Below are 12,036 nucleotides of genomic sequence, written 5' to 3' on the forward strand. Positions count from 1 at the left end.
TTAAATAAATTTTAATTTTATCATTTTGACAAAGAAGATGATTAAATTATCGTCTTGTTAAAAATAATTTAAATTTCTTTTTATTTTTAAGGGGTTGGGACTGCCTTTGGAAGCTGTCTTGCCTGTTTCATTGATAAATGCCATGAAGACCAGGCCCTCAGATTGGGACGAGCTTGAGGCCGCCTTAGTGCTGACGGGAAATTGGAATAGGGGAATAGTTTTCCTGCAGGAGATGGGTTTGGTTCCAGAAAAAGTCTGGGAGGACAGTATTTCTCTGTAGGACTAAAAGTGCATTTCTACTTTGATCCAGCAAGTTTTCTATTAGGAGTATTACTAAAACCTGGCACTGTAGCACTGTCGTCCCATTGTTCATCAATTTGCTCGAGCGGGCACCAGTCACATCTCCATGGTGAGATTTGTTGTGACTGTTTTTGCTATATCGAATATGCCATGGGGAGCTTGCCAGGCTCTGCTGTGTGGGTGGGATACTCTCAGTAGCTCTCCTAGAGGAACGGAGGAATCGAACCCGGGTCAGCCTCATGCAAGGCAAACGCCCTACTGGCTGTGCTATCGCTCCGAACCTAAAATTCACCAAAAATTGCTCTTTTTTTTTTTTTGGTAGGAAAGGGACAATTTTTAAAGTGTAATTCTTTTGTTTGCATAAGGGAACACTTGGCAGGTACACAAGACATTGAATAGTTCTGAGATCTTGCAAAAGAAGTGTGACAGCAGTGAATAGGGTTATATATACCGAGAGAGAAAGGAGTGAGATTTTTGCCTCTCCACACTTCATTTTGTGTTTTAGATCAGTTACCATATTACCTTTCTAAAAATGGCTGAATAATTGACAGAATTAAATGCACAGAGATGGAAAGTTCTTAAAAGTGATGAATGGAACCTCTGAACCCGGATTTTACCTGTGCCACTGCAGAAGTTTAGTTCCTTGGTACATCATTCTCAAAAGGCTGCAGTTTTTCACACATAGGACTAAATAACATAAAGCAACTTTTCTCATAGCCCGCCCAAAATGCCACCCAGTCATGTTCACTGTATGCATGTGTTTCTTGTAGATGCCAGAGGAACAAGCATTCTGTGTTTTAGTGAAAATCATGTATGATTATGGTTTAAGAGAGCTCTACAAAAACAACTTTGAAGATCTTCACTGCAAATTTTATCAGTTGGAGAGACTAATGCAGGTAAGTAGAAGAAAACTTTTATCACCCAGGAATTTTGTTGTGTTTTGGACGAGTTTAGTGAAATTGGTATAGACAATAATGATTTGCCCATGTGTAATGGAACTCTGTGAGTTTTATTTCGGACCAGTCTACACTGATCCTGATATTATAAAATAGTCTCCCCCTCTTTTTTTGGAGGAGGTTCCAAGGCTATATTTGGTGGTATTTGGCCCTGTGGTACAAGGAATTAAACTCTGAACCTTGCAAAAGTAAGGCATGCAATTGACTTATTTTTACTATCTCTCCAACTCAGTAGTCTTCAAGTTTTAAGTGGTAAACTTTGAAGTTTTTTGAGTTGCTGGAGTGATAGAACAGCGGGTTGGGCTTTTGCCTTGTATGCAGCCGGGTTCAATTCCTCCATCCCTCTCAGAGAGCCCGGCAAGCTACCGAGAGTATCTCACCCGCACAGCAGAACCTGACAAGCTACCCATGGTGTATTCGCTATGCCAAAAACAATAACAACAAGTCTCACAATAGAGACGTTACTGTCGCCCGAGCAAATCGATGAGCAACGGGACGACAGTGCTATTAGAGTTAAGTCAACTTATAGATGGCTGAGTATTGTTTGTTAAGGTATTTTCAGAATAAATGGAAATACTGAAGAAATTTATATCAATTAGTGCTAATAACATTTGGGTCTATATAAAGAGATAACTTTGAGATATAAAAGGTTAAATAAGATAATTTTAACTAGAATTTAAAACACCTGAAATATTATAATATGAGGCATAATAAAAACTTTCACTCTCTTAATACTGTTGTAACCATGTTACTTTAACAATAGTGAAATAAAATTTAAACAAATCCTAAAACTTTCACAAAACAATCTCCTTACCTCAAACAGTATTGTTACATACTGTTTTGCATGTAAAGGTGAGTAAATGTACATGTATGAGAAACTTATTCTTTTATATTATATGTCAACTACTACCTAGTAAATAAAGGTGAGCTAGGACAAAATCATTGACTAGTGCTAATAAAAAGGAGTCACCAAGTGTCTTTGAGATTCTGCCTGAAATGGCAAATTTTAAACAACTATGGATTTTTTTTTTGCAGCATATTTTTATGACCCTTGATAATAAGGGATTGAGAACCCAAAGAAATGTGAAGAATAGGGCTGGAGAATAGCACAGCTGGGAGGGCATTTGCCTTGCATGCAGCCGACCCAGGTTCGATTCCCAGCACCACCAGGAATAATTCCTGAGTGCAGAGCCAGGAGGAATCCCTGAGCATAGCTGGGTTTTACTGCCGCCCCCCCCCCCGAAAAAAAAGAAAGAAAGAAAGCCGTGCAGGCAGTAAGAGTAGAAGGTAGTGGTTGGAGTTCACTGACTTGACTATCAGGAGATCCAGGTCTCGAAGGCGGGAATGAGGCCCTTGGGTGACTTGAGAGACTGGCATAAGGGAATAGACCATTTTCTGGTAGGTTAAGGGCAGCTTTTTTCTGTATAAATTCACAATCATAACTTTGTCTCTTCAAGATCAACCTTTGTTTTTTTTGTTTTTTTTTTTGTTTTTTGTTTTTTTTTCTTTTTGGGTCACACCTGGCGATGCTCAGGGGTTACTCCTGGCTCTGCACTCAGGAATTACTCCTGGCGGTGCTCAGGGGACCATATGGGATGCTGGGAATCGAACCCGGGTTGGTCACGTGCAAGGCAAACGCCCTACCTGCTGTGCTATCGCTCCAGCCCCTCAAGATCAACCTTTGATTCTGAGGTTCTTTATTATTAAGTCCATGTTATTAAGTGGACTCTCCTATCATTTCAAGGACTTGGTTTCACAATTAACTTCCTCGTATCCTACAGTAGCAATCTTTTTTTGTTTTCTCAAATTTTTCCATCAGTATGCAAATGTTTGTTGTGTTTTTAAAATCAAAATAAAGCAAAGAAAAATTAAAAAGAATAAAAAAGACAGCTTTAGAAGGAGGAAGGAATATAACAAGTTAGGAGACCATAGACATGAAGAAGAAATAAAGGGGCGAGGAATCTCAGTGGAATTCTAATCACAGTGACAGACGACACTGAAGGGGAAATGGTTGTGTGAAAGGCCTGCCAACTTTGAACATTAAAAAGCAGTAGCTTGAAAGTTGGGGCTGGAGCGATAGCACAGTGGGAGGGCATTTGCCTTGCATGCGGCGGACCCAGGTTCCATTCCTCCATTCCTCTCAGAGAACCTGGCAAGAGTATCCCACCCACACGCAGAGCCTGGCAAGCTCCCTGTGGCGTATTCGATATGCCAAAAACAGTCACAAGTCTCACCATGGAGACGTTACTGGTGCCCGCTCGAGCAAACTGATGAACAACAGGACGACAGTGCTACAGTGTAGTGCTACAGCTTGAAAATAGCTTTGAAAGTCAAATAAATGAACTTGTATGAATGACCAGTTTAGGTACTGTGTTTTTACGGAAATTCAGCCACCTTTTTCTGTCAGCAATTTTTGTGGTTAACTGACCACTTGGACATTCTGTTTTTAAAATGGGATGGTCACATCTGGATGTTTTTCAGAGAGCATCTTATGCAAGAAATGTTGTGGCATTTTTTTGTTGTTGTTATTGTTGTTAGGGCGAAGTTTATAAAAAACGAAGCTAAATTGAACGCTTATATTTTTTTGTCTTTGATTATGGGAATGACTATACTAATGTTTTGTACTTTGCCTCATGCTTTGGAAAAACAATTTCTTATGTAATGGGGAGGATGGGGGAAGATAAAGCTAGAAAAAAGTATTTTTTAAAACCATTCAACCTTATATGTTACATGCTTTCAAAATTTCTGTTCTTTGACCCTTTTGCGATGTATACATACATATCTGTCATTGTCCTCCCATTGCTCATCGATTTGCTCGAGCAGGCACCAGTCACGTCTCCATGGTAGACTTGTGACTGTTTTTGGCATCTCGAATGCGCCACAGGGAGCTTACCAGACTCTGCCATGCGGGCGGGATCCTCTCGGTGGCTTGCCAGGCTCTCCCAGAGGGGCGGAAGAATCGAACCTGGGTTGGCTGCATGCATGGCAAACACCCTACCTGCTGTGTTATTGCTCCAGCCCATACATACATACATATATATGAAAGATTTTGAAAGTTTGGCTGTTTGAGGTTTTCTGAGTGCCACCAACTGTACTCAGGTAAGGTGGGTACTGAGTGGTCTTTCTCCTGGCCAGTTAGGGGTTGTCGTGATGGTCTGTCATGACTGACCGGGCGCAGGAGTCCCGACACTTTCCCAAGCGGTGCCAGCAGGCAGGCTGACCAGAGACCATCTCTGCCATTTGTTCAGAACAGGCTTTTTGATTCCTTGATTTCCGGTCACCCCGAATCCTCACCTCCTGTCCTGTGGAGTCAGGCGATGCTGAGAATGCTGCCAAGAACTGAGAGTGATCACAGGAAGTGGGTCCTGAGTGATCGTGGTGGCCAGAATTAAAGCAACGGAAGTGTTTGTTTCCTCTGACGTTTGTCCGTTTTCACTCGTAGGAGCAGCTGCCGGACCTGTACACCCATTTTTCTGAGCTGAACCTGGAAGCTCACATGTATGCCTCCCAGTGGTTCCTCACTCTCTTCACTGCCAAGTTCCCGCTCTGCATGGTCTTCCACATCATTGACTTACTGCTCTGTGAGGTAGGGTACCACCCCTCTCCCCGCCTCACACAGAAAGAGGAAACCACTTTTACCTCCAGTGGTCAGTTTTTATAGTCTTCTTGATTCCTATGGCATTAAGCCATGAAGAAGACTGACTGAAAACAATGGTAGCACTGTATCACTGTTGTTCATCGATTTGCTCGAGGGGGCACCAGTCACGTCTCCATTGTGAGACTTGTTATTACTGTGTTTGGCATATCGAATATGCCACAGGTAGCTTGCCAGGCTCTGCCATGCGGGCAGGATACTCTTGGTAGCCTGCTGGGCTCTCCGAGAGGGACGGAGGAATCGAACCCAGGTTAGCTGTGTGCAAGGCAAACACGCCCTCCCCGCTGTGCTATTGCTCTAATCCAAAAAACAATGGCAAGAAATGAAAATATTAGGGCACATGGAATTCCTGCAAAGCAAAATAAGGTCATTGAATTTATAATGAATCTTTAAAGTTAAATAAGTTGAGAGTTAGGATTTTTTTTTTTTTTTTTTTGCCTTTTGGGCTACACCTGGAGATGCTCGGGGGTTCCTCCTGGCTCTGCACTCAGGAATTACTCCTAGTGGTGCTCCGGGGACCTTATGGGATGCTAGGGATCGAACCTGGGTCCGCTGCTTGCAGGGCCAGCCCTACCTGCTGTACTATAACTGTGGCCCCAGGAGTCAGGACTTTTTGATGGTAATGCAGTCTCAGAAGAGTACATCCCCGGGCTGGGGTCCTAGCTCAGGGGAGAGCACATTTGTGGCATGTGTGAGGCACCATTTTGATCCCCAGCAACACACACAGACCAGTGTCTGTTTCAATCACTGTATGAATTAGAAATTCAAGTCAGATTTCTCATGGGGACTGCATGGAGAAAAAAAAGTAAGATTTTGTTTTAAAGTAAATAAAGATAAAATGCGTATGCTGGGTGGAACTTACGCTGGGTTAGTTCTCAGTCTCCTCTGGCTGTACTCGGTTCTGGGTGAGCCCAGCTGGGCTTTGCTCGTCATAGTCTGATTGACATGTGAACAGCCCCTGAGGGTTGTAGACCAGTTCACACACGCCCGCGCGTTAAACAGTTGAACTGTCGTCATCATTATCATCACCATCATCATCATCATCATCATCATCATCATCATCATCATCCCGTTGATCATCAATTTTCTCGAGCAGTCTCAGTAACGTCTCCATTTATCCTAGCCCTGAGATCTTAGAAGCCTCTCTCCACTCGTCCTTCCCAACGATGCCGCATTGGAGCCTCTTTCAGGGTCAGGGGAATGAGCCCCAGCTTGTTACCGGTTTTGGCATGTGAATACACCATGGGGAGCTTGCCAGGCTCTCCCATGTGGGCAGGAAACTCCTGTAGTTTGCCAGGTTCTCCCAGAGGGAGAAGTAGGCTATACAATATCAGGAGCTTGCTTTTAAGTCTCTGGATGTTGGCCATTGATGGGATTCCACGATGCCGGGGGCAGTCCCTGGGTGTGACCGCCTAGCTACTGGGAAATGGGAAATCTGGGCGGAGGAGGCCCAGTCCCGATCCGAGCAGGCTTGGAGGTCTCAGCCCCGGGTCCCTCACACCTGGGTTCCTCTGCCAGTACCTTCATGCATGAGGCTCGTCCAAATATGTGGAGAGGGGCCTTGAGCATGGCTGTGGCTAGGCTCCAGAGGTCTTCGGCCGCCGGGAGCTCTGCTCGAGGCGGTGAGGGAAGCTGAAGCCCATCCCCTCCGAGGGGCCACGGGGAAGACAGCCAGGCATGCAGGCAAGAGACTCTCTGATAAAGAAGGGTTGAGAGACTTGTCGAGGCCAGAAATTTCCAGATTCTGACTGTCTAGGGACCAGAGAAGTAGTACAGGGGATACTGTCTCCGAAGCAAAACAAAGCAGTAACCCACAAATTTCAAACATGTGCTAAATACCCAAAGAACCTGATTGAAAACATGCAAGATAATCAGCCCTCCTGTTTCACTTATAAATCCATCACTAACACGCCTATTCAGCTTAACCAGAAAGAAAAGTGCAATATTAAGAGCTAAAACCTAATCCAAATAAAATAAAATTTTATAAAATTTTATTTTATTTTATTTTGTAATATAAAAATAAAACTGGGGTGATCACAAAAGAAATCTAGAATCTGTACTGAAAACTCTTCTAGGCCCAATTGTCCAAATCAGTTATGAGTCCTCAGTGTATTACTATTTGAAAGTAAAAATTTTATGTTGCTCCCTCCTAAAATCTTAAGCTAATGCAGATTGTTTTGATAAGCATTCCCAGGCCTTAGTCATTGCATACAGAGCTGAGTTCGGTGTTTAATTATACTCATAAAAATGGGAGAGTGGGTATGACATTTTAACAGCCTTTTTTTTTTTAATAGTAGGAGCCCACAATACTTATTCCCAAGCTTCCCTCCCCTGAAAGATACCACATCTGACTTTGAGCTCTGTCCTTGGGTTCTTTCCTCTCTTATGAATTCACAACTTCTCAGAAAATGTTTCCTCTAAGGCACTGAATTTCTATTGTCAGTTTCTAAGAAACTCAGCAATGTTTCTGATAGGAATAAAAGTAAACTTATAAGCTTTCTCGTCACTTGTCAGGTGTAGTAATCAATGTTTGAAAGCCCTTAATGCTCATTAAAATGAATACGAGCATTCCATGCGTTACTCGCCTTCCCATCAAACCTGTGTTCTGTCGCTGGTAGAGGAAGATCTGTAGGTTTCAGGACACGGAATGGGTCGTAATCGCAGTATTGCAGTGACCAGAGAAATAAATGCTAACATCCTGTCACCGAGTAAAGCAACTCTTTGAAATAAACTTTATTGGGAACAAAATTGTAACTTTATTTCAGGATCTTCATTCTTTCCACTCACTCATCTTTGTCAGAGGATTATTTTGCAAAGGAAATTTTTAGGTAAACTTCTATTTCCTGCCTGTGTTTCCTCTTTGCTCTTTCCTTCTTGTAGTTAATATTTATGTCAAAGCTATACTTTCATATGTAATAAGATACTCTAAAAATAACAAAATCATCCCATAGGTGTTTGCTTTGTTATAATCTCCATTTTAAGAAAATAAAATCTTCACGGCTGTGGTTCAGTAACAAATGGAAGACTAGAAAATTCCCATCAGAACTAAGTGCTGATTTTTCAAAGTTCAGCCTTCAGACCAAAAAAAAGTCTTGCTTCTACAGATTCTTCTTCTCAAAGATCTGATTGCACAGAGAAAAAGAAAGACATTGAGTTTGAGACTTTATTTTTTTTTTTTTTTTTTTTTTTGCTTTTTGGGTCACACCCAGCGATGCTCAGGGGTTACTCCTGGCTTTGCACTCAGGAACTACTCCTGGCGGTGCTTGGGGGACCATATGGGATGCCGGGGATCGAACCCGGGTCGGCCGCGTGCAAGGCAAACGCCCTACCCGCTGTGCTATCGCTCCGGCCCCGAGTTTGAGACTTTAATCTTAGCCTAATCTACTGCCTGTTTTCCTCAGGTATGTGCTGGTAGGATTTCTCTTTCCATGAAATTAAGAATATGGAGTTAATTCAGTAGCAGAAAACTTTCAGACATTGACAGAGTAGAAATCCTAGTTATTAGTAGATTTTTTAAGATGTTTATTAAAGCCTAATTTAGGAAACTTGAATTAGTGCCCATATTTTAATGAAAATGGATGCCAAGAGGGTTTTAAAACTAGTTTGAAAACACATTTTATATTAAGGTCAGTGGAACTCTCTCTAGTGTCATGTCACTGTCATTGTCATCCCGTTGCTCATCGATTTGTTCAATCGGGCACCAGTAACGTCTCTCATTGAGAGACTTATTGTTACTAGTTTTGGCATATCCAATACGCACGGGTAGCTTGCCAGGCTCTGCCATGTGGGCTCCATACTCTCGGTAGCTTGCCAGGCTCTCCGAGAAGGGAGGAAGAATCGAACACGGGTCGGCCGCATGAAAGGCAATGACTTGTCAATCATTTAAATGAACTTGAAAAAATAAAAATAAAGCTTTCTATAGTTTATTGTCTATCTCTGTATGGAAAGATAAGAAAATGACTAAAGTACTAACAATTATGGTATAGGAGCCAGAGATAGTACAGTGGGTAGGGTGTTGCCTTGCTCGTGGCCCACCAGGGTTCGATCCCCTGTGTCACATGTGGTCTTTTGAGCCCCCGCCCCTGGAGTCATCCTGAGTGCAAAGCCAGGAGTAAGCCCTGATTTCTGCCCCTGTTGCCCCCAAACAAAACAAAAATAGAAATAATTATGATATAAAGACCATGATAACCCACCAAAAATAAAATAGTTCTTCTTATTTGTTTTATTTTGTTGGGGGGGGGGGGGGTTAGGTCATACCTGGCAATGCTCAGGGGTTCCTCCTGGCTCTGCACTCAGGAATTACCCCTGGTGGTGCTCAGGGGACCCTATGGCATGCTGGGAATCAAACCCAGGTTGGCCGCATGCAAGGCAAACACCCTCCCCGCTGTACTATCACTCTAGCCCCAATAGTTCTTTTTATTTTTTTTAACAGTTCTTTTTAAAGGAATTTTTTATTGAAGTGTAACAGGATAAAAGAAAATGACAGAAAAAAATAGTGTAAAATTTCACAAAGTGCGACCAGCATTGTAACAGCCACCCCGATGGAAATCAGCAGGAATAACCTTATCTGCATGCCAGGTCTCTGTCCCTTCCCTGCCCACCAAAGAATACTCACTCTCCTGGTGTTTCATTTTAATTATTTCTGAAGTTTGCATGGATTAAACATAAAATTATACAATATGAACCTCCTTCCATCTGGCTTCCCTATTCATCATTATGTTCCTAAGATTCATCCATGTAGGGGCTCGAATGCCCCTCACATGTGACTGGCCCCAGTTTGATCCCCAGCCCCATATGTCTCCAGAGTCCTGCTGGGTTGGCCGGGAAGCTCTGGGAGGGACTCCCTGCACCTCAGGAGCACTGCTTGGAGGTCCCCTCCCCCAAGTAATTATCCATGTAGTCATATCTCAGTGTGGATTATTTGTTTCGTTGTGTGAATATACTGTGATTTATCAATTCTCACATTCTGTAGTGATACACATGTGGGATGTTTCCATATTAGGGCTGTTGTCCATACTGTTGTTTAAACACTCTCAAACTTGTCTTTCGGTATGAACTTCCGTGAGTTTGCATCTAGGTTGGAATTAGCGTGTGAGGGCACCTACATGGGTGTTGCAGTTACTTATCATCGAACAACCTTCTGAAGTACTTCCAGGACCTTGTCCAGTAAAGGTGGCTCGCCTAGAGGTGATCCAGGGCAGGTTTTCGTTTCCTTTGTTTTTAGAGGACAGGGACAGTTCTGTGTCAGTTTGTGAATATGGAAAAAAAAAAAAACTCATTTGGTGATTGGACTCTTTCACTTGATCTCTGAAGTTGCGTACAGATGCAAATGAAGAGCTGACCCCAGATGGAGTCACTTTTGTGTTTGTATGTAGGAAGCGACCCTCATAGGGAGAATTCAGCTACAGTGTTCAGTTACAGAAGCCACAACAGCAGGAAGACCTCCATTTCCCGTGGGACTTGCAATAACCCTTTCACACTTTTGACCTGTGTGTCTCATCGTCATCATCCCATTGACCGTCGATTTGCTCGAGTGGTCTCAGTAACATCTCCATTCTGTCCTAGCCCTCAGATTTTAAAAGCCTCTCTTTACTCGTCCTTCCTAACAGTGCTGCATTGGAGGCTCTTTCAGGGTCAGGGGAATGAGACCCAGCATTGTTACTGGTTTTGGCATATGAATACGCCAGTGGGAGCTTGCCAGGCTTTCCCATGCGGGCAGGAAACTCTTGGTAGCTTGCCAGGTTCTCCGAGAGGGAGAACTAGGCTATAAGATGCTTCCGGAAACTTGGTTTTATAATCTCTGGATGTTGGCTGTTGATGGGATTGGGGGGCGAAATTTCTGGGTGGGAATGCCTAGCTACTGGAAAATGGGGGATCTGGGTGGAAGAAACCCAGTCCCTATCACAGCATGCTTAGAGATCTCAGCCCTGGGTCCCACATACCAGGGTTCCTCTGCCAGTTCCTTCATGCATGAGGCTCGGCCGACCTGGGTTCGATTCCCAGCATCCCATAGGGTCCCCAGAGCACTGCCAGGAGTGATTCAAGAGTGCATGAGCCAGGAGTAACCCCTGCTCATCGCTGGGTGTGACCCAAACCCCCCACACACACACAAAAAAAAATTCCATTCTGCTTCATCCACCTGAATAGTAGCTCTTTCCATCACTTCTCAATTTTTCCCACTAACTAGCTGACTATGTTTCTTAAGAAGTAAGTACACATTTGTTCTTTATCTCTTTCCTTACCACTTCTCCCCCATAGAACCTTCTGGATATGCTTCTTCCTTAAACCCAAAATTTTAGCCCCTGACCTTAATAGAAGTTTCATTCTGTTTCCTTCCAGCTCGTGACTCAAGCAGAAACAGTGTTCCCAAAGTGCTCTATCCTCCATCTCCTCTCAGGAGACATAAGGAAAACAGTCTCTCCTTTAGTCTTTGACAAGATAACTGACAGATGGTATTTGAAGTTGACTCTTCCCAGATAGTTCAATTTTTAGAGAATCAAATATATTCCGCTTTATATAGTAACTTGATATTTCATGAAACTTAAGGAAATCATTGACCCTTCAAATGAGAGTATATTTCCTGCCTCTCCTCTTCGAATGATGGAAAAAAAAATCTACAGTACTACAGTATCTGATCGAATACCACCAGGTATTAAATGCCTTCAGGCCTTTTTTTTTTTAAAAAAAAAAAGCCATTACCTGAACATTCCTGGATGGAAGAACTAACTCTGCTTCCCGCAATTTTGAGGAGAGTGGTCATGTACTCACTCAGCAAACAGTTGTCATATTCCTACTAAAAGCTTGTCACCTTTTAAGTCTGGGAATTTCACAGCCTGGTTTCAGAGGGTGACTTTTATGGTGTTTGAATTGTTTCAATTTAAAAAATAGCTTCTGGAGTCTCGGCAGCACTTGTTTATTACACATTCAGTTATGTAAGACCCGAGACTCGCTTCCTCTAAGCGACAACCCCAGGAAGATGGATAACTAAAGTCCCCACCTTTTAAAATATTCTGAAATTGGGGCTGGAGCAATAGCACAGCGGGTAGGGCGTTTGCCTTGCATGCGGCCAACCCTGGTTTGATTCCCAGCATCCCATATGGTCCCCTGAGCCCCACCAGGAGTAAT

The 12,036-nt window shown here is 43.1% G+C and overlaps 1 protein-coding gene across 2 annotated transcripts in view; it reads left to right on the forward strand.

Moving 5' to 3' along the window:
• Window positions 1-12,036, forward strand: part of RABGAP1L (RAB GTPase activating protein 1 like) — a 401,062-nt gene that overhangs the window by 236,892 nt on the left and 152,134 nt on the right. For both annotated transcript variants that reach the window (XM_055120168.1, XM_055120167.1), the window contains exons 16-17: window positions 1,071-1,196; window positions 4,699-4,842. In XM_055120168.1, coding sequence (XP_054976143.1) covers window positions 1,071-1,196; window positions 4,699-4,842 — 270 coding nt within the window. The remainder of the gene's footprint in view (window positions 1-1,070; window positions 1,197-4,698; window positions 4,843-12,036) is intronic.

This window comes from Sorex araneus, chromosome X (genome assembly GCF_027595985.1).
Source record: "Sorex araneus isolate mSorAra2 chromosome X, mSorAra2.pri, whole genome shotgun sequence".
Classification (NCBI taxonomy): domain Eukaryota; kingdom Metazoa; phylum Chordata; class Mammalia; order Eulipotyphla; family Soricidae; genus Sorex; species Sorex araneus.